This window comes from Heterocephalus glaber, unplaced genomic scaffold, assembly GCF_053883595.1.
Source record: "Heterocephalus glaber isolate CG9 unplaced genomic scaffold, H.glaber_assembly_v1.0 deba00000621, whole genome shotgun sequence".
Taxonomy (NCBI): domain Eukaryota; kingdom Metazoa; phylum Chordata; class Mammalia; order Rodentia; family Bathyergidae; genus Heterocephalus; species Heterocephalus glaber.
This window is the reverse complement of record NW_028258153.1, coordinates 2,646,736-2,666,536: the sequence shown is the minus strand read 5'-3', so window position 1 is coordinate 2,666,536 and position 19,801 is coordinate 2,646,736. Positions and strand designations below refer to the sequence as shown.

The window sequence follows — 19,801 nt, the reverse complement described above, 5'->3', positions numbered from 1 at the left end:
CAAGAAGAATTCAAGTGTTCCTTGTGTAGTTCAGCACTGGCCAGCATCCTCCAGCTGCTGTCTCTGCCCAGCAGCAAGTGTCGAGGTTCGCAGAGTCTGGACTACTGATTGGACATATGTGCCTCATTTTCCCTTCCAAGGGAAAGGTTATTTAGTGAGACTTTTAGACTTTAGTCCTGGCTGTCTACATGGCTTCTTGGTCAAAGTGTTTATTTTTCAAGTTCTAGCTAAAGAATAGATAAAAATAAGAATTGTTTACTGCAGCACAGCTGCCAGCACAGGAGTGGCGGGGAGTAGCCTTAAATCCAAGCTCTGCTTGTGGTTCGCCTGTTCACACACTGGAGAACTGCTGTTCATACAGCTGTGTTCCAAGACACCTTGACCTTCTCTTTCTTCTGTGCCCCCATGTTTAAAGTGCCTTCAGATAATGGGTTGCTGCTCAGGGAACAAAAGATGCAGACTAGGAATGAGAATGTAACGAAGCCTGTTCCCACCTCTGTGGCCCCATTATATTTGTCTGCACGCGTTCTAATTTCCTTATTGTCTCTTCTCCCCACAGTACCCTTTTGTTTTGGGGCTGACGATGGCCGTGGTGTCTTCCACCCTGGTGTGTCTCAGCAGGCTCTACACTGGGATGCACACGGTCCTGGTAAGGTGTGCGGGCCGGGCGTGGGGCGGTGACCGAGTAACTGTACTCATTGCGTATCTTCCTCATACTCCTGATTCATAGAATCATTTGCATAAGTAATTATATTTCTCCCCTGGTCAGGGGGTTCAGTGATTGCATCAGGGTGCAGCAGTAATGCACTATGAAGATAATATCAAGCAGGTAGCGCTAAGTAGAGCCTGAAGACTTTGCCGATGGCTGGAATGGCAGACGGGACCCAGGTCATTTCTTTCTGTGTCGGTTTACCTTGGAGGCAGCAAGCAGCGCAGAACACTCAGCATCAAGGATGTGAGTGAGGGGACACAGTTGTCACTGCGGTCCTCGTGAAGACAGGAGGGGATGCAGAGCTCTCCATGCCTGTGCAGGCCAAGCTCCGCCAGTCAGAGCAGCCCAGGCGCATGGCTCCCCTTCTCTCTGGAGGCGGTGGAGGGAACAGGGAGACATAGCTCTGTTTAAAGATCCTTCACTCGTTCTTTTCCTATCTTAGTTTTTTTCCAGGGCTGCTAAAGTGGCACAGTTAAAATTCCTTGAAAACCCAAATGTCTAGTGCATCACCCAGCTACAGGCAGCCCTCGAGCCCCACAGGGGCCCGCGCTGTCCACACACAAGAAAGAAACAGACCCTAGGCACTGAGTTCATTTTACTGCAGAGCTCCAGGATTCATGTTAGCCAAGGACCTGTGGGGAGGCCACCCCTCGGGACCTGCTCGTGTCGCTCCTCGGCGCCAAGTGTGGGTGACCATGGAAAGGTAGAAGGGTGGGTTACCGTGGGAAGATGCAAAGGACGTGCCAACTGCAACTGCAGTCGGAGCAGCCTCAGGTGACACAGGAAAGGCACTAAACCTAATGAATGCCCAAAACTGAGTAACTGAGATAAATAATTTTATACAACTTCTCCGTTTTTGTTAGTATATGTGATACACAATGATTGCATTCCTCTTGGGGAATTGGTACATACACATCTGCATCTTCATCATTTTTACTCTCCCTTCTCCTCTGCCCTCCTGTCTCCCCTCACCTCCAGATCCTCTCCGGGCTTTCTATCATCTGGCTCTTATTGTGCTCTTTAAATTATTTATCTTCTGGGTTTCTCATAAAAGATAAACCATGCAATGGTTGTGTGTCTGATTTATTTCACCTAATAGTATAGTCTCAAAGTGCATCCATTTTCTTATAAATCCAATTTCTCCTTCTTCATGGCTGAGTAGTACTCCATTGTATATACATACCACATTTTCTTTTGACCATTAGAATACAAATTAAAGTTTGATCCCCAGTACCAAAAAAAAAAAAAAAAGAATGCAAATTAAAGCATTTTTAAAAAAATCAAAATTCCGGAAAATTTTATGATGAACAGAATAAAGACGAGATCTGACCCTGAATTTTCATAGCCTGACTCACCTAATCCAGGCCCCAGCTTAGGTACTATTTGGGTAAAAGGGGAGCCCGGATCTTAGAAATAGAAAAGGGGAATAAAGAGTCAGTTTTGTTGTTCTACATACCACGGTGTGTCCTTGCTGTCCACATTCCATTCCCTGGTGAGGAGGGCATTTGCAATTTGCTACTCACTGTGCCAGTTACAAAGAAGTTCTCTCCAAATACATCCATAGACTTCAATGTGGAATTTGATAGAAGTCTCTTGAGTGCTTTGGCATGTCTTTTATCTGGGGTTACTTTGTAATTTTTATAGTTTTTCATAAAAATGATCTTGGAAGCTCAGGTTAAAGTTAAAACCAAAGTAAACACAAGAATGTGGAGCTACAGAAGTGAATAAAGAGCACACAAAACCCACCTCAATTAAAAAATGGCTACATTTTTCTTTTTCTTTTTAAAGTGGGTTATGGATATGGAGAATCAGATATTTGTGGGAAGATAAAGTCTCTCATTTGGATGCAAGGAATCATTATAGCCTTTCTCTCTCTTTTTTCTGTTTTGTTTTGTTTGCTATTGGGAATTGAACCCAGGGCCTTCTCACTGAACTACAGCCTCAACTCTTTTTTTTAAATTTATTTATTTCTTGAGACAGGGTCTCACTATGTCAATAAATTGCAAAGGCTGGGCTGGAAGTTATGATCCTCCTGCCTCAGCCTCCCTGAGTGCAGATTACAGGCCCACCCCATTACCACGGAGTACAGCCACTCACTTTAGAGCATCTGTCCCAGAAGAAATTGGCACATAGCAACTTTTCCTCCCACCCCCCACCCCATCCCATTCTACAGTCAGGGCCCAGGGCTTCTTTCACACCCATGGTTTTCAGGATCTTTAAGGCCCCAGTGTGAGTCAGGCTACAGCCCCAGAGCATGGCTCAAGACACCTTGGTACATAATTTCTAGTAGCAGAAGGGAACGGTTGGTTTTAACAGTGAATGAGAGGTAAATTCTAGATTCATAGCCCTCTTTGTTTAACAACTTTGTCAACTCCTATGGGTGCTAGGTTTAGCACCAGATCTAGGAGACATGAAGTATCAGAGATCTCTGCAGCACGTTCTGATCTCCTGGTCAGTGCTACAGTGCAAAACTGAGAAAAAACCTAAAAGGCAGAACTAAAGAGACAGAGAAACATGGGAGCCAGGACGACCAATGCTGGTGCAACCAACAAAGGTGCCGGTCAGTCCACACCACTGATTTTTATTGGTAATCAAATTGGAGTAAAGGGGAGGATGTGTGAGGATGCAAAGTCATGCAGTTACTATGGATACCAATGCACGCAAGGCTTGTAAAGAAAAAGACAAAGCAAAAAAAAATTTAAAAAAAATAAATTAAAAAAAGAGAAAAAGACAAAGCATTCTTGAATTAGGAACAGAATAGACAAAATATGGGATTGTAGTTAGAACCTTGTTGTTCTAGTTAAGGTTTTAATTGCGGGAATGGAATTTGGGTGTGAGTTACTCTGATCTCAGCATGTAGGCTTCATCCAGGCTAGCTTCTCAAAACAAGCCAATTGTGGGGTTAACTCTTCACAGCCTGCACTGCTTACATCCTGCTTTGGGCATAATCAATATTGCAGTCCCCTGCATGGAAGCAGACTAACTTGCTCCGCCCTCCTGGGTCTCCCTCCTATGGGAGGAGGCAGATGTATTTGCTGCTGATAACCCATACAGTGAATGCCATAATCATAATGGAACAGCTGGGCTGAGCCAAATAAGGTAATGTGTCTCCTCCCCACATTCCTTGCAGGCTCCAGGGATTGCCAGGCATAGTGTTTCTGACTGCATATTAGATCCCATGGGAAGCTTTTAAAAATAGCTTGGGAGATTTTTGTATATCCATGTTCATAGCAGCATTATTCACATTACCTCAAAACCAGAAGCAGCCCAAGTCTTCATCAACAGATGAGTGGATAGACACAATGTAGTATGTGCACATGATGGAATATAATGCAGCCTTAAAAAGGAAGGAAATTATGATACCTGCTACAATATGGATGGACATCGAAGACATGTTAACAGAAATGAGCCAGTCACAAAGGGACAAACATTATATGACTCTATAGTCACATTAACAGGTGGTATATAATCCCAGCACTTGGTAAACTGAGGCAGAATAGCACATTCAACCACGGCCTGGACAACTTAGCAGATTGTCTGTGTCTCAAAATAAAAAATGAAAATGAAGAAGAGCTGGGGATATGGCTCAGTGCAAAGGTCCTGGGTTCAGTCCCTAATACTATAAAAAACTGTTGGGAGGAGTTAGAAAGTGGAATGGTAAATATGAGGGACTGTGGGAAGGAAGGAGAGGGGAGTTATTATTTAGTGGGTATCACATTTCAGGGTTGCAAGACGAAAAGAGATCTGGAGAGAGATGCTTCCACTCCCATGAGGAGCCTGGAGTAGTCACGCGGCAACCCCTGCCCAACCCTGAGACACTGCTTCCTCCCAGAGCCCCATACTGGAGTATGAAATGGTTCATGTGGTCAGTTTTATGTCATGTGTATTGTCTTACTTTCTTGTCACTGGGGTGTAAAACCCAACACCCACAGCTTGAAGGAGGAGAAATGTATTCTGGCTCGAATTTTAGAAGTTTCAGTCCTTGCCTGGTGGGAGGTGGAGGAAGGGCTTGGCCGGAGGGGAGCTGCTCACCTCATGGCAGCCTGGAAGCAGAGAAAAGGGAGGCACGGAGAAGGGCAATGAACGCTCTCGGGTCACGGCCACCAAGACCAGCCTCTTCTGACCTGACCCCACCTTCTCACGGCAAGGCAGCCAGAATGCCATCATATTCCGATCCCCTTCCAAATCACAACATATATTTTACTATCAATAAAGCATGTTCTTTATTGATAATAAAATACATATTTTTACATTTTGAACTTAGGCTCGGGAGGCAGGTCCCGCAATCTGGGACTTGTTTGCAGCTTCCTGGTTGATTTGACTGTCCAGGCAGGCCGAGCACCATTGGTGGGAGTAATGGCAGTAATCCTTTAGCCCAGGGCAGGGCCACGCACCCGAACAAAACCAGGTTGGAAGGTAGCGGGAAGGTGGCCTGTGGAGGCCCCCACGGTGTCTGTGTCAGGGACTCACTCAGCTGGAAGGCTTTACAGGAGCAGTTCTCAGGACAGAGGCAGGGAGACGATTCAGTGCAGAAGAGAACTTACCGTACTCAGAAGGACAATCCTCCTTGTCAGCTGAATCACCACCCTCACCAATGGCTGGCTCCATCTCAGGGAAGGACCTCTCTTCTCCCCACTGTGGAGGCCATGGAGGCAGCACCCCAGCCTGCCCTTCCTACACATGTCAGCCCGGAAGTCACCTCGTTGAGCTCACTCCAGCTCCCACGTGCAGCCCAACGCTCTTCTTACACCACGGCCAGGATATTATTTCCAAAGTGACCATGCTGCTCCATGGAGGACAAGCTTCTTTATCTTCTGCAGGATGTGGGGAATGGCGGAGCCCATCTGCACCTGACAGCCAGCCATTTGTGCCCTTCTGGGGAAGTGGCCTTTGAGAGAAGTCATCAGTATTACGTCAAAACATGGAGCTAAAGCACAGGACCTGGTGTCACTCTTGAGTCGCCGACAGTACCACTCCTAGGGCCACCCTGCTTCTGGGCTCACCATTGAGGTTGGAACAAAATTTCTTATTGCTTAAGCCAGTTTATTTTGAGGTTTTATATTTCTCACAGTGAGAAGCATTCGAAGCCAGGCAGGGATGTGCTGAATCAATTTATTCACGTATGACTTCATGTTGCCTTGTTGGCTCCTGGAATCAAGACAACTAGTCTGGGAAACAGCCTCAGGAAGGATGAGAAGCAGGGTAGCTCTTCCTATCACAGAGCTTCAGCAGCTCTGAAACAACTCTGAGATAAAACTCAGGTTGATGGAGGTGGGATTTCTGGGTGGACCCGGCACTACCTCTGGGTCGGTGAATCTTGGCAGGGGTGCAAGAGAGCAGTAATGGGACCCTGAAAGCCACTTTGTGGGTGCAAACAAGGACTGGAAAGAGCCCCCACAAGTTCACCACAATCCAGGATGCCCAAACATCAAGCAGATAGGTCTCCAGTAGTCTTTTTTGAATGCAAATGGAAGATCCAACTCCAACCAACTTAAGCTTGCAGGGAAATTTTTGGGTTTTTATAACCACAGCATAAGAAGGTAGAAGAAGAGGGGGGCTTCTTCAGGAGCCCCTTGCTCCTTCTGTCTCAAACTTGTCCTTGCATGATGGATTGGTGCTTTCCACTGTCTATCTGAGGCCAGACAGGGGAGCTCTAGGTTCAAGTTCTCTCTGTTACACTCCTGAGAGGACTTAGTGAGACTGAGTGAGGAGAGCTTCTGGAGAGATCCCTAATCGGTAACGACTCCAGTGCTGCACAGATGCCGCCCAGGGTTTAGGCTAGCCGGATCAGGAGCCAGCCTGTTTGGGCAGAGCTGCGACTGGCAGCAGGGTTAAGGTTAGAGTTGGCACACGGGAGTGGCAGTTCTCCAAAATAAAGTGCCACTGGTTATCAGAAGAGGAGGATAGAAAAAGGCCCAGCAATACACTGCCTCCTGCTACACCATGGCATTTTCCAACTCTTTCAAAGGGCTGGAATATTATGTTTGTGTTTGTGGGAGAAGGAGGAGGCAATAGATGAAGGAGGCTGCTCACACTCTCTTTGTGATGCCCTGAATCATTCCATTACACAGTGCCAATTGTAAATCCTTTGCCGGACAAAGCAGTCATACTAAACACATTAACAGTAAAATTAGCCAGAATCTGCATTGTTAGATTCATGGACATGAGAACCATGAACAAAAAGTGAGTGTTTTTTTCGCCATTATTTTGATGTGAGCTAGCTGAAAGGTTGCTCTGTTTTATTGTCTCCAAATTGTTTGATCTGTGGATAATTATGTAAATATTAGGTTTTATTTGCTTACTCATTTATATTTTTCCCTAAGTATTGCTTTAGTTTTGGTTGGAGTTGGAGAACATTGAAAAGTCTTCTCAAATATTAAATTATCTGCAGACCATACAAAACTCTGTTTTGGCTTTGGACGACAGCATTTTTGGGTTTGTTTTTCAAGCTGTTTGAAACCACTTTAAAAAAAAAAAAAGAACCTTACTTGACAGTGCCTTGCTTAACATGAGGAAAGAGCCAATTGTAATATAAATTATACCCTCACAAGCATTACTTTCTGTTGTACCCTACTGGGCGAGTGTGTTACTGAGATAAAAGGGGACTTATTTGTGTTTCTCAGCATCAATCACCACGTTATTATGTCCATTGTTTCCTCTTTACCCTGGAGACAAAATATTTTTACCCTTTCATAAAAATAGAGAATTATTTCTGGTTTCAAAAGTAATAAGTACCCATGGCAAAACATTCAAACGCTCTCATTTTTAAAGATTTTTTTAAAAAAACAAAATAAATCATTACTAGTTAACAGGAGAAGTTGGGACAGGCATGGTCGGGGGTGCTGCGAAGGGAGGCTGAAAGCATTTTATGCTCCTGTGTGTGTTGGATTAAAATTAGGGCTTAGCACAATTCCTAGGGAGCGCCGCCTGTCATGTGTACTCTAGACACAAGCATACACAAATTAATTTTTTACCTCCTGTCCCAACACTCTGTACACAACCCACACTATCTACAACCACAGCTAGTGGGTGGATTTGGTGCGTTGTGGAAGAGTGGGACGAGCAGGCTCCTGTGTGCTTTCAGCCCAGGGCAGGACCTGTGTGTGTGTGGACAGGACGGGGCCTCCTGAGCCTCGTGGCTGCAGCGAGCAGGCAAGGTCTCTGGTGACCAGCTGAGCACAGAGCAGCTGCCACTGGGGGTCAGTGAGAAAGACTCAGGGTTGTCCCCTAACCCCCATATTGTCTAAGACGGAGCTTGGGTAAGTGCTTAATGTCTGGGTCGTGTTGGGAATGTGCCCAGTCTTCCCAAATGAATAAAATCATTCAGGGGCAGAGCCCAGATGTGGGCTCTAGCATTACTGTGTGTTGTATTTGCGTTCCTAGGTGGGTCCCGGATGCTGGTACAGTAATGAAGAATAAGGGATTTGGTGAACTTTCCATGAGAGCCCACCTCTGAATATTTCTTTCTTGTACGAGGCCCTTGCTTTTTGGATTATATAGTGTGCCATAGTTTTATTGAAGGTGAAATTTTTCCAGAAGCTTCTTGATGCCTCTCAATGGGAAAAAATGCTGTCTTCAAAATTTGTGAAGTTAACTTTTGGAAAAACAAATCTGACCTTATTTACACCATTTTTAAATTAAACTGAGAAGAATTAAGCTGTATTCAGTCTTAAGCAGAAGCAATATTTAAATCATTTTTTGAAAAAGATTCACATCTTTGGCTCCTTGGGAAAAATATATTCTTCCCAAATTCTTCACTTGTAGTTTCTGTCGCTGTGCATTTAGGAAAACGTAGCTGGCGTGTACTTGCACTTTGTTTTCATTTGCACCCTTCTAAGTTGTTGCTGTTTTGTCGCATTGGAGCGACAAATGAAAAGGAGATAAAATAATTTGCCATGATTTCTTAACTAACCTTGGAACCTGAGAATAAAGCCTGTGGGGGGGGGTATTTTTTTTTTTTTTTTTTTGCTTAAATTCTTTTATTGGTACATTTTAGGTATACAATACATTTACATTCATCATTGGGTGCTTGTACCTGTACATGATGTATCTTGGTTCTTATTTTTTTCCCCATTCCCCGTGCGCCCTTCCCTATTTACATAGACTTTGTTTCCATTTTTTTCTTTTCTCATAATTTTTCCTTTCCCCTTCCCCTCCCATAAGAAGAAAAGGTTTGGTTTGGTTTTTGACATAAAGTCCCACTCTATAGTCCAGTCTGGCTACGAACTTGCTTTACAGCCCAAGCTGGTCTCAAACTCAAGGTCTTCCTCCGTTAGCCTCTTGAGTGCTGCAATTACAGATGTGCACTACCGGGCCCACCTTAAAAATCTTTCTTTCTTCCTTCCTTTCTTTCTCTTTCTTTCTTTCTTTCTTTCTTTCTTTCTTTCTTTCTTTCTTTCTTTCTTTCTTTCTTTCTTTCTTTCCTCCTTCCTTCCTTCCTTCCTTCCTTTCCTTCTTCTTGATTTGGAGACAGGATCTCACAATGTAGCTCAAGTTGGTCTTGAACTCACTATGTAGTCCAGGCTGGCCTCAAGTGTGAGGTAATCCTCCTTCTGCCTCAGCCTCCTGAGTGCTGGGATTATAGGCATGAACCACCAGACCTAGATTTAAAGCCCTATTTCTAATCTCAATTCAATTATAAGAAAAAATTCAATCTAGTTCAAGAAAGTATTCACTTTCCTCAGAAAGCAGCTGCACGCTTCAGAAGAATGCTAAATATTAAAGGTCAGGATTTCAAAGCAGGAAAAAATGCATGTCAAAGGTGAGACTACTTTCCCACAGCAGGAGCTTCCTATATTCATGCTGCCTCAAGATCCATTTTGGAAAATCAGAAAGAAAATAGCACTGCATATGTGTATAAACTTAAAATGGAAGAAAAAACCTTTCTAGGCATGATATTAAATGTATAATCCACAAAGAGAAAAGAATTGACTGCATACATTTTGAAAACTTCTGTATATAAAAAATTGCAAGTTGTCTTTGAAAACATAAGTGTAATAGGATTAATATAAGGAATCATTAAGCAAAAAGCCAATATTCCTATAACCAAGAGCAAGAAGTTGCCAGAAAAAAGAAAAGGAAGAAATTTAACTGTCCAATAATAGCCAAAATCACCTGCATTTATAGGGATGTAATGAAATATAAACAAAAGTGAGGTATTAGTTTTTAATTGTTGCCTGTGAAATTGGTAAAAATAAATAGTGGGCTGGCTGTCCAGCTCAGTAGTAGTAGAGTTTGCTTAGCATGTATGAAGCCCTAGGTTCCAAGCCCAGAACCACAGTGAATGAATGAATGAATGAATGACAGTCAGTGTTAATACAGAGTTGAGTAAAGGGATATTCTCATAAGGGGACTTTTTTTTTGTTTTTGTCTTCAGAGGTAGGGATAGCACTCAGAGAGAGCATCACACATAGAATAAGTGCAGTACCACTGAGCCACATCACAGCCCTTTTTATTATACTTTAAGACGGGATCTCATTAAGTTGCACGGGCTGGCCTAAAACTTGGGGTCCTCTTCTTCAGCCTCTGGAGTAGCCAGGAAGGATTACAGGCATGCCCCGCCACACCTAGCTCATAAAGAGATATTTTCACGCAATATGTACCCAAATAGTAAAATGTATGATGCGTACATTTTGACCTAGGATTTTTTTTTTTTTCTAAAAGCTTGCCCTAAAGAATAATTCCACAGGCCCGGGGATTTAGCTCAGTGGTCCCACCGCCTGCCTTGCAAGCTAAGGACCTGAGTTCAATCCCCGATACCAAAAAAAAGAATAATTGTCCACAAATCGTAGAGACACTTGAATATGGTTGCCGTGTTATTTAAAACATCAAAACATGGGAAAGAGCTTCAGCTGTGGCAGTAAGGTTTTGCCCAGTTAAGCAAATGGTTTATCCAGATATTCAGCTACTTAACATTATGTAATCAGATATTTCTCGACGTAGGATTTTTATTACTAATCTCTAACAACTAGAAACATCCCTGAGCAGATCCTCTCCAATGGGTGAGTAGTAAACAAACTGTGGTTATAACTCAGCAATAAGAAAAGGAGAACTATTGCCACCACAACTCCTTGTATGGTTCTCCTATGAGTCGTTCTGAAGGAAAGAAGCCACACTCGGCAGGCTGCCTGCTGTTTGATCCATCTCAGTGACATCCGGAGGAACAAAACTCCAGGGATGGAGAAAAGGCCGGTGGTTGCCAGGAGTGGAGGGCGTGGGTGGGAAGCTTGTCTATGGGGGCGCATGAAAGTTTCTGGAGGGATGAGGCAGCTGATTCTGGTTGCTACCGGGCAGTGCCTTTGTCAGAACTTATGGAACTGGAAGCCAAAAGCGGTGAATTTTAGTGTACATAAAGTTATTGCTCATGCCATAAAACACTAGTCCTGTGAGATTTTCTGATGAGGAAAAAAAAAATCCCATGGGCAGTTTGTGACAAGTCTTCTGCGACCTTCTCAAAGCAAGGCACAGTTTTGTATAAAGGTTCGTAAATGTTTTTGGAGTCAACGAAACGGGTTTAATAGTACGGAACCGACACTGTACATTGGAGTAGAAAATAGAGCCCGCTACAGATGTTCTCAGCAAAACGGCTGCTGTAACGCAGACCACAAGGCGTTCACGGGCGCTGGGAGGGGCGGTGAGCGGAGAGGCCAGCGCAGGACCAAGACCCCGCCTTCTGCCTCCCACCTCCAAGCGCTCCGCTCTGACCCTACAAGCAGATCCTGGCTGAATCCCGATTCCCGCCACTAGCTGCCTCAGTTGCTTCGAGAGAACCGAGAAAATCGAGCGCCAGTGACCAGACACTGGAGCCCTTAGTCCCAGCGCTGTAACTCAGGCTCCTGTGACTTTGCAAACAGCAGGATAAGGTGGCTTCCCCGTCCCCAGGGCACCTTGCAGATACCGTAGGGGGCGCTCCGTGGGGTCCCCAGAGGCACCAGGAGTAGGGCTTTACCCTTCCAACACTTCTACCTCATCCACGAGGTGTGAATTGATACCGGTTCTGGTGACCACGTCCTTCACCCTTTAGGACTCCTTTCCTATTGTCTGCTAGTTTCTCCTCATTGCCCCAAGGGAATCTTTGCTTTGGTAATTTCTCAGAAGCGGACTTCCTAGGGAAAATGGCATGTACACTTTATCAACAATAACAAAGGCCAAGACTATGGATTTCCTGATCTTTATTTCTTTTAATGTTAAAAACAAATATTTCTATTTCAGTCTGTAGATTCTTAAGAAATTTTCCAAGTCCCTTGAGTCTCACTGCATTGAAGTACACATTGCTTAGTAGTGAGAGCAAGCTACGATACAGGCATCTGGTTGGTTTATTCATGTCCGTTTGTTCCATTAAATTGTGAATCCTTGGAGGGTAAGAATCTTGTTTTCATCAATTTTTTGCATCCTACCTTCAACCCACAGTTCCTAGCAAGTTACCTGGCAGTAGAATCGCAGTAAACATTAAGTGGATTGCAACCAATATTACCCATCATCTCTTGATAAACCTATTTTTCTCCTCTCATTTCTTTGCACTTTGCTGAGTCAGATTTGACACCACGTATCCACTTGCCTAAATACTGCATTTACCACAGGAGGCCAGGCCAGATCATATGTCTAGATTTCTTCAACATTATTTGTTTTGCCTTTGAGAATAAACTGTAACTTGTGAAAAATGTGATCTGAAGTATTATGCAGCACCAAATATCGTGCAGGCATGGATATTCACTTTTATACCTCTAAAACCCCAAGAGTGGGGTTCGGCAGGCATAGAGGTATCTGAGATGTGGTCCTGTATCAGGCCAGCAGCATTAGACTCTGGAGCTCTCCAAGGGGCCCAATCCTGGGAGAGAGCAAAGACTCCTGGCGAGAGCTCCTCAAGACTTGCTGCTCTATGCTTTGCACACCTTGTCTCATAAATGAGACTACAATTTAGCCAGGGATGGAGAAGGAAGCTCTTCAGTCTCTAATGGCTGAGAATTTTATGAATACAGATCCTGCTACCTGGTTCATAGGTCTAGTGCCTGGAGATGAAGGAGCAATGTTTGAAGCCCGGTGTGATAGCACACTCCTGTAATCCCAGCACTAGGGAAGCTGAGGTAGGAGGATCGCCATGAGTTTGAGGGCACCCTGGGCTGCATACTACATAGCAAGACGCTGTCTCAAGGAACCAAAATAAATAAATAAAAAGAAAATTGGAGCAATATTAGAGATTTACATGCACAAGACAAGAAATATGGGATCAAATCCTAATCCTAGGGTCCCCACTTTTTGAGCCTATTACACGATGCTGCTCTGATCTTTATGTTACAGGCCCTTTAGAGCACACCTGTGTTCAGCTTTAGTATCTACAATTGAGTTTTCCACTCTTACCAGTAGTGTATGGAGTTTGGGGTCTGCACTTGTTAATGCCACTTTCATCTTAGCCATTCTAAGAGGTGATCTCAGTATCTCATTTGGTTTTGCTTTATGTGAATAATGATATCCGGCCCTTTTTCATATGTTTATTGGCCATGTAGACATCCTCTTTTGTGGGCTACCTGGTGGTCTTATGCCCATTTTTTTTACTGGATTATTTGTCTTTTCTTTACTGATTCATCAGTATGTCACTGATCAGATATATGTGTTGTAAATTTCTTTTGCCACATTGTGGGATGCTTTCTCTTTCAATGTTTTTGTTTTGTTTTGTTTTATTCGTGGTACTGAGGATCAAACCCAGGGCCTTCACACTGAACTACATCCTTCATCCTTCTTTTATTTTTTATTTTGAGAGTGAGTCTTGCTAAATCACTAAGCTGCCCAGGACAGGAAATGTGGCCTCACTCTCCTGCAGTGCTGGGATTACAGGCTCGCTCCACTGTGTCATAGATATCATTTGGTGAACAGAAGCTTCTAATTTTAACATAGTTGACTCATCAGTCTTCACATTATGGTTAGAACCTATTGCATCTTATTTAAGATATTTTTGCCCACCACAAGGTCGTGAAGATATTCCTTTATATCTGAGAAATTTTATTATATTTTTCTTATTTATATTGGAAATCTACTTGGAATTAATTGTGTGCTTTCTTTTTTATATGCAAATACCCAATTTACAAAGCATCATTTACATAAAGGATTATCCTCAATCCATGTACCGAAGTAACAACTTTGTCATAAATCAAGTGACTATTTCTCTCTATGTACCTATTCTGTACTCCTTTTCCCTTAGTGTACTATCTATCTTTATGCCAACACCACTGTCACATTTACTGCAGCCTTGTAATAAGTATTGATGTCAGGTAGTAAATGCCCTCTAACTTTGTTGTCCTCTAAAATTATCTTTCCTATTCTTGGTCTTTTGTATTTCCATATAAACTTTGGAATCAGCTTGTTGTGTTATCCAAAGCTGGATTTTTATTGGATTAAATCAAACCTGTAGATCAGTTTGGGAAAACTGGCATTTTTTTTTTTTTGCCGAACTGAGTGTTTCAGTACCTGGGCATAGTTCACAGTGGTGTTTAATTTTTCTGTGCAGAGCTCTTGAATGCACCATGCCTTAGATGTCTTCCTAAATATTTGTCCTATTAGCACCATTCTAAGTGCTTTAAATATACCGCTTACTTCATAGGGTAGTTAATAGCAACACCAGGGGGAGGTCCTAGGTCCATTTTTACAAATGAGACAGAGAGAAGGTAAGCAAACTGACCAAGGTTATGTAGTTGACAAGAGACTGTACTGAGATTGAAAACAAGCAGTCTGATTTCAGAATTTATGGTTTGTTTTGTTTTTTGGTGCTAGGGATTGTACACAGCCTCACACATGCTAAGCACTTGCTCTATCACTGAGCTACATAGCCTGCCCCTCTATGCTTTTAATTACAATTTTATATACTATGTCTCTAGATGTTTATGAATGCACTTAACAGAAAACATACTAAATGTCCATCAGTCAGACCTAGTTAAATGAAGTATGGTATTTCCATAGAGTGGAATATTATGCAGCCCCTAAAAATAGTTCTGGGGCTGGAGCTCAGTGGTAGAATATTTCCCTGGCACAGGCAAGGCCCTGGGTTCAAGCCTCAGGACCATGCACATACACACATGATTCTGTTGTCATAAAAAGATGTGTGATATTGTCAATGAAAAAAGCAGGTTCTAGAACAGCTAGTGCTGCCATTGTTTGTAATACTCTGGGGCGTTAGTAATGGACAGAGAGCTCTGAATGCACTTTTTTCTGACGTAACGTTTATTTTCCTCAGTTATATAGTTAGGGTTTTAAAATTTTAAATTAAATTCATTTTTAAATTGATACTAAAGAGCATTTTTAATAACGAGTCTGACTTGTTATGACGAAAGCAACAAAGCTATTTTTGTTTAATGGATAGAAACTGTCTTATTCCCTATCCAAGTGTTTTTGTTTTGTTTTCTGTTTTTGTTTCATATAGTTTAGTTTTGTTTTTGTGATACTAGGGATTGAACTGAAGTTAGGGGCTTTCACACTGAGCTACATCCCTAGCCGCCTTATTATTATTATTATTATTAATATTATTATTATTATTATTATTTAATGCTGTGACAAGTTCTTGCTAAACTGGTAAGCTGCCCAAGGTTGGATCCAACTTACAATCCTCTTGCTTCAGCCTCCCAGGTACCAGGGGTTATAAGTGCACATTACCACACCTGGCTCCAAGTATATTTCTTAAAAAGAAACAACCAATTAAAAACAAAAGCATGATGGCTATTGAATAAATAATTACTAGAGCTCTATTGTTATTTACATATAGATTTCTTAAAAGAAAAGGGAGATTTCAGATTTTGATGGAAAATTACTTTTCTTTCATTCATTAGGATTTATTTTCTTTCTTTTCTTACACACTGCAATGCACAATGTGGGTTTTTAGCAATCAAACAAATACATGGGCTCCAAAGAGCTTATGTAGGGCTGGGGATTTAGCTCAGTGGTTTTGCCACCTGCTGCGCAAGCACAAGGACCCGAGTTCAATCCCCGGTACCAAAAAAAAAACCCAAAAACAAAGAGCTTATGCCTTTGGTCCTTTTATTGTTTGGAAATCAACTTTAAAACTTGCAAACTATTGACTTACAAAATTCTTCTTTGTCTTTGCATCCCTACCTCTCAAACCTGAAAAAGGGAAACAGTTTTCAACAGAATTAACACCCATCCTATACTTCTCTGTGGTGCTGTCACAGAATGAGGAATTCGCCTTAAAATGTGTGCAGAGTTGACCTAGGCTGAGTCACTTATGGAGAGGAACAGCAGAATCCAGCCAGGCACAAAGGGCCAAATGGACAATTTACCCATCACCACCAGCAAACCGCCTGAGAACAGGTCTCCGTACCGAAGTGGGTGCTGCTGGCAATGCGATGAACACCAGCTGGGGCCCAGCAGGCGGCTGTAGAAGAGCTAAGTGGCTGGCTTGTGTCCATGCTCTGAAAATCAGCTAAAGGTCTAGAACTTAACTTCGATCTCAGACACCTCAGAGGGCCATGTTTATGTCTGTCTGTGGAAATGCTCTTGAAACCTGCTCACCTGGACAGTGAATCAACGCCTCTGGTGTCATCTATTTAAAGCACACCGAGTTTCCTGTAAGTGCTGTAATTTATTGATTTTTGAAAGTCCTGGTACCTGCCTAAAATCATTTCATGCACATTGGTCTGTGGCATAGTTTAGCTTCCACACCATACTCCTGAGCCCTCTACATTTGTGAAAAGCGAGGGCCACCCAGGTACCTCAATCCTGTACCCCACTGCATCTTGTTCCCACGTCTCCATCAGAATAAAGTTAAATGGCTTTGCTGTCTTCTCACCGGACAGGGTGTGAAAATCTCTGTAACTGAGATGGTCTGGTGTCATTAAAAAGAGAACACTCCGTATCTGACTTCTCTGGAACTGTCTGCAGCACTAAACTGGTATTTGTAAATCTCCAGAAGTCCCCAGCTCTTGGGACAGAGGAGGGCTGCGGGGGACTCCCTCAGAGCGCTCTGCTGTGCACAGGGGTCCAGGCCTGCAGGGTGCAAGACAGCAGTTCAGGGACAGCGACCAAGGACAAGGCTGGATTTCTTCCTCTAAACGCAAGCCCCCATGTCACTGGGTCTACAAAATTTTCAAATCTGTTCCTTGTGTCTCTGTGCACAAGGATTACTATGTTATATAACAGTTTAGGACTTTCAAAAACTCCGGTATCACCGTCGAGTATGGCATTAATGTAATTCGGAAGTTTTATTTCTTTTAAATGTGTTACAAGAAAAGCTCACGGGAAGCTCAGCACACTTAGCAGGAAGATCCCACATTGGCCTGTGCCATTAGCAAGGCCAGATGTAGTTCACCATGCGTGGGTGTGACCTCCTGACCCAGGCCGCAGCGTGACCCGGAACTTGTTAGAAATGCAGATTCTCAGGCCCCACCCCTACCTCCCAAATCAGGACCTGCATTTAAAGAGCTTCCAGGTGGATTTAAATGCAAGATAGAGTGTGAAAAGCACCCCAGCCATCTACGCACACATCCCAGCAAATATAGTAACAATATCAATTAAATCTCAACCTGCAGAGGCCTGCTTAACCGTTCTATTTCACTGAACATGACTCTCTCCTGTTCTCTTGCTGCTCAGGGCCCCTCTGCCCACCCGGACTTGAGATACATGGCCTACAGGCTTGACGGTATCTTTTGTGTCTTCTAGTAGATTGCCCTTCCCTACACCTGTCATTCTTGCAAGCTGCTTACCAGTTGTCAAAGAGGGGTTAGAACCTGCCTCAAAGCTGGTGTGCTCTAGTCTCATTATCTTACAACCTGCCAAGCCCTGCCACTCATTGCAGTTAGAATCAGTCCTGTGAGTGTGAATTATGGGTGGAGAAATTGTGTTCTTTCATAAAGATCTGCTGTTCGGGCTTGTTAGATGCTGTAAAGCCACGAGAAGCAAGTAATTATTTCCTAAATCACGCTGAATAAGGAATAAAGTGTAAACACATATACAATACCCAAATATCTTTCTAATATTTGATTTATAAAAAGTATACAATACCTTATGATGTCATATCCTTAAGCAACATAGTATCTGCCTTGTTTACATGTTTATTACACCAGTGCCATTTAAAGAGACTATCCAAAGGAAAACAAGACTAAAATTGCCATTGTTTTTTACATAGGATATGCATATTCAGACATCTAAGACAATTTTCTTCATAACTATTTAGTCATCTAAAAAAAATACTAATGATCTACCTCCTAGAGTATAATCTTTAACTGGTAAAATCGTACTCTTCCAAATATAAAATGAATATGTGTCAAAGATTTTATTCCACTCATTAATTAATAAAGGTGCCAATATTAAATTTCATGAAGGAACCAGAACATCCCTATAGCCAATTTAACAAGGAACTATTCCATCAGTATTTCCGGGATCTCTACCAAACAGGTTCTGCATTCTGCAGGGCAACAGAGGGTATCATTTGAAGTATCTCTTCACTGAAAGACAATTTTTTTGTCTCCGCCTGGGCAAAACAGCCAACTATCATGTCACTGCACTAAGTCTGAGATTTTAGTCAGTAATAGTGAGTTGAATAAAATACTTTTTTTTTTTGTACCAGGGATCGAACTCAGGACCATGAGTTTGCGAGGCAGGTGGTGGAACCACTGAGCTAAATCCCCGGCCCTTGAATAAAATACTTTTCCTTCTATAATTTTTAGGTGGTCTTTGCCCCATATGATATTGAAATGAGGTTTTACTTAGTGTCCATTTGTGTATAATTTCTCTTAACACACTTACTCACAGAAAGCCATTTCCTGTCAAGATGTCAGTATAATTTCTACTGAAGCTGTAAATGTGCTTCCTTCCCAGATGGGTGTTTGTTCTGGAAGTACAGAAGGTGAGCACGAGTGGGCACACCTTCTGCTGCCTCGCCTGAGTACTCCCGGTCTTCGATGAGTTTTCAGAGGTCTTTCTCCAGCCTTGTCTTGGTCTCCGTGGCTTTCCATGCCTGGTGACCCTTAGTCCTAGACTGGACAATGCTGCGACATCTAAGGGGGCTCCAGGAACAGTTGCAATGTGAGGAGGAGGGGCTTCAGTGACAGTAGCCTCAAAAGGGATGCAGTTCTGTCCCTCTACCACATGGCAAGGCCACTGCTTCCTGCCTCTGACTGAGCTCTATGTGCTTCCATAGAAAATTAATATTTTGTAACTTATGCATTCACTTTTTCTCGCCTATACAAATGCTAATTATGTAACTGTAGGTTTCTCCCTGTAATCATTGATATTCATATTCAAGAACAATGTTGCCTCCCTCTTGCCATTTGGCTCCCATTGAATCTCATCAGCATTATCCTCAGAAATCAAATTAATTCTGAGCTCACATAGAGTAGAATAAATATTCTGAGTATGTTAACTAGGAAGCATTGACTGATCTATCACTGCAGTTATTTTGTAGAATAACTGCAAGGTTTTGGTTTACTTGAGCTGTTTTAATGTCAGTGTCTGTTTGCATTCAAAGCATTCATGGCATCTGCAAAGAAGTGGGTCTGGGCTTTTACTCCATTCCTGGCTTCAGCTCGCTCTGTGAAGGCAGCCAAGAGCAGAGATGGCCCTTCACACTCTCAGCAGGGGACCTGGCAGAGGGGAAGATGCCAGAATCATAGAGTTCTCCACATAAATAGTTCCAAGATCTGAATGCATTCTTTCCTAACAATTGAATGAATGGGTTTGTTCTGTCCCCTTCTTTCCAGCTAGCTAACCTTGTGTTGTGCTGGGCTGCTCAATAGCATTCTTCAGGGAAGATGTTTGGAGATAGAATGTAAATTTATCGCAGTAAACAGGATATGGAAATGTGATGTAGGGTCAGAATTCACAAATTTAAGGAGTTCTCAGGGTTTGGGCCTGCTGTTGAAATTTCTAGAGATATTTACCAAAAGAAGGAGTGTTTTTGTTTGGCTAAGAATAAAAACACTATTTCATGTGTTTATAGACGCATTCACTAAAATATGTTCTGATGCATGGGATAGCTTTACTAGCATTCTTTTCTGGACACTTCAGATTATCTGTCCCTATTACTGTTTCCTGTAATGAGGCAAAGTTCGAACTTTTATCTGAATATGAAGTTTTATAACTGAAGATGAG

The 19,801-nt window shown here is 42.7% G+C and overlaps 1 protein-coding gene across 2 annotated transcripts in view; it reads left to right on the top strand.

The window, feature by feature from the left end:
* Sgpp2 (sphingosine-1-phosphate phosphatase 2) overlaps positions 1 to 19,801 on the top strand; it is a 121,441-nt gene that overhangs the window by 89,597 nt on the left and 12,043 nt on the right. For both annotated transcript variants that reach the window (XM_004864477.3, XM_004864475.3), the window contains one exon: positions 560 to 649. In XM_004864477.3, the coding sequence (XP_004864534.1) occupies positions 560 to 649 (90 nt within the window). The remainder of the gene's footprint in view (positions 1 to 559; positions 650 to 19,801) is intronic.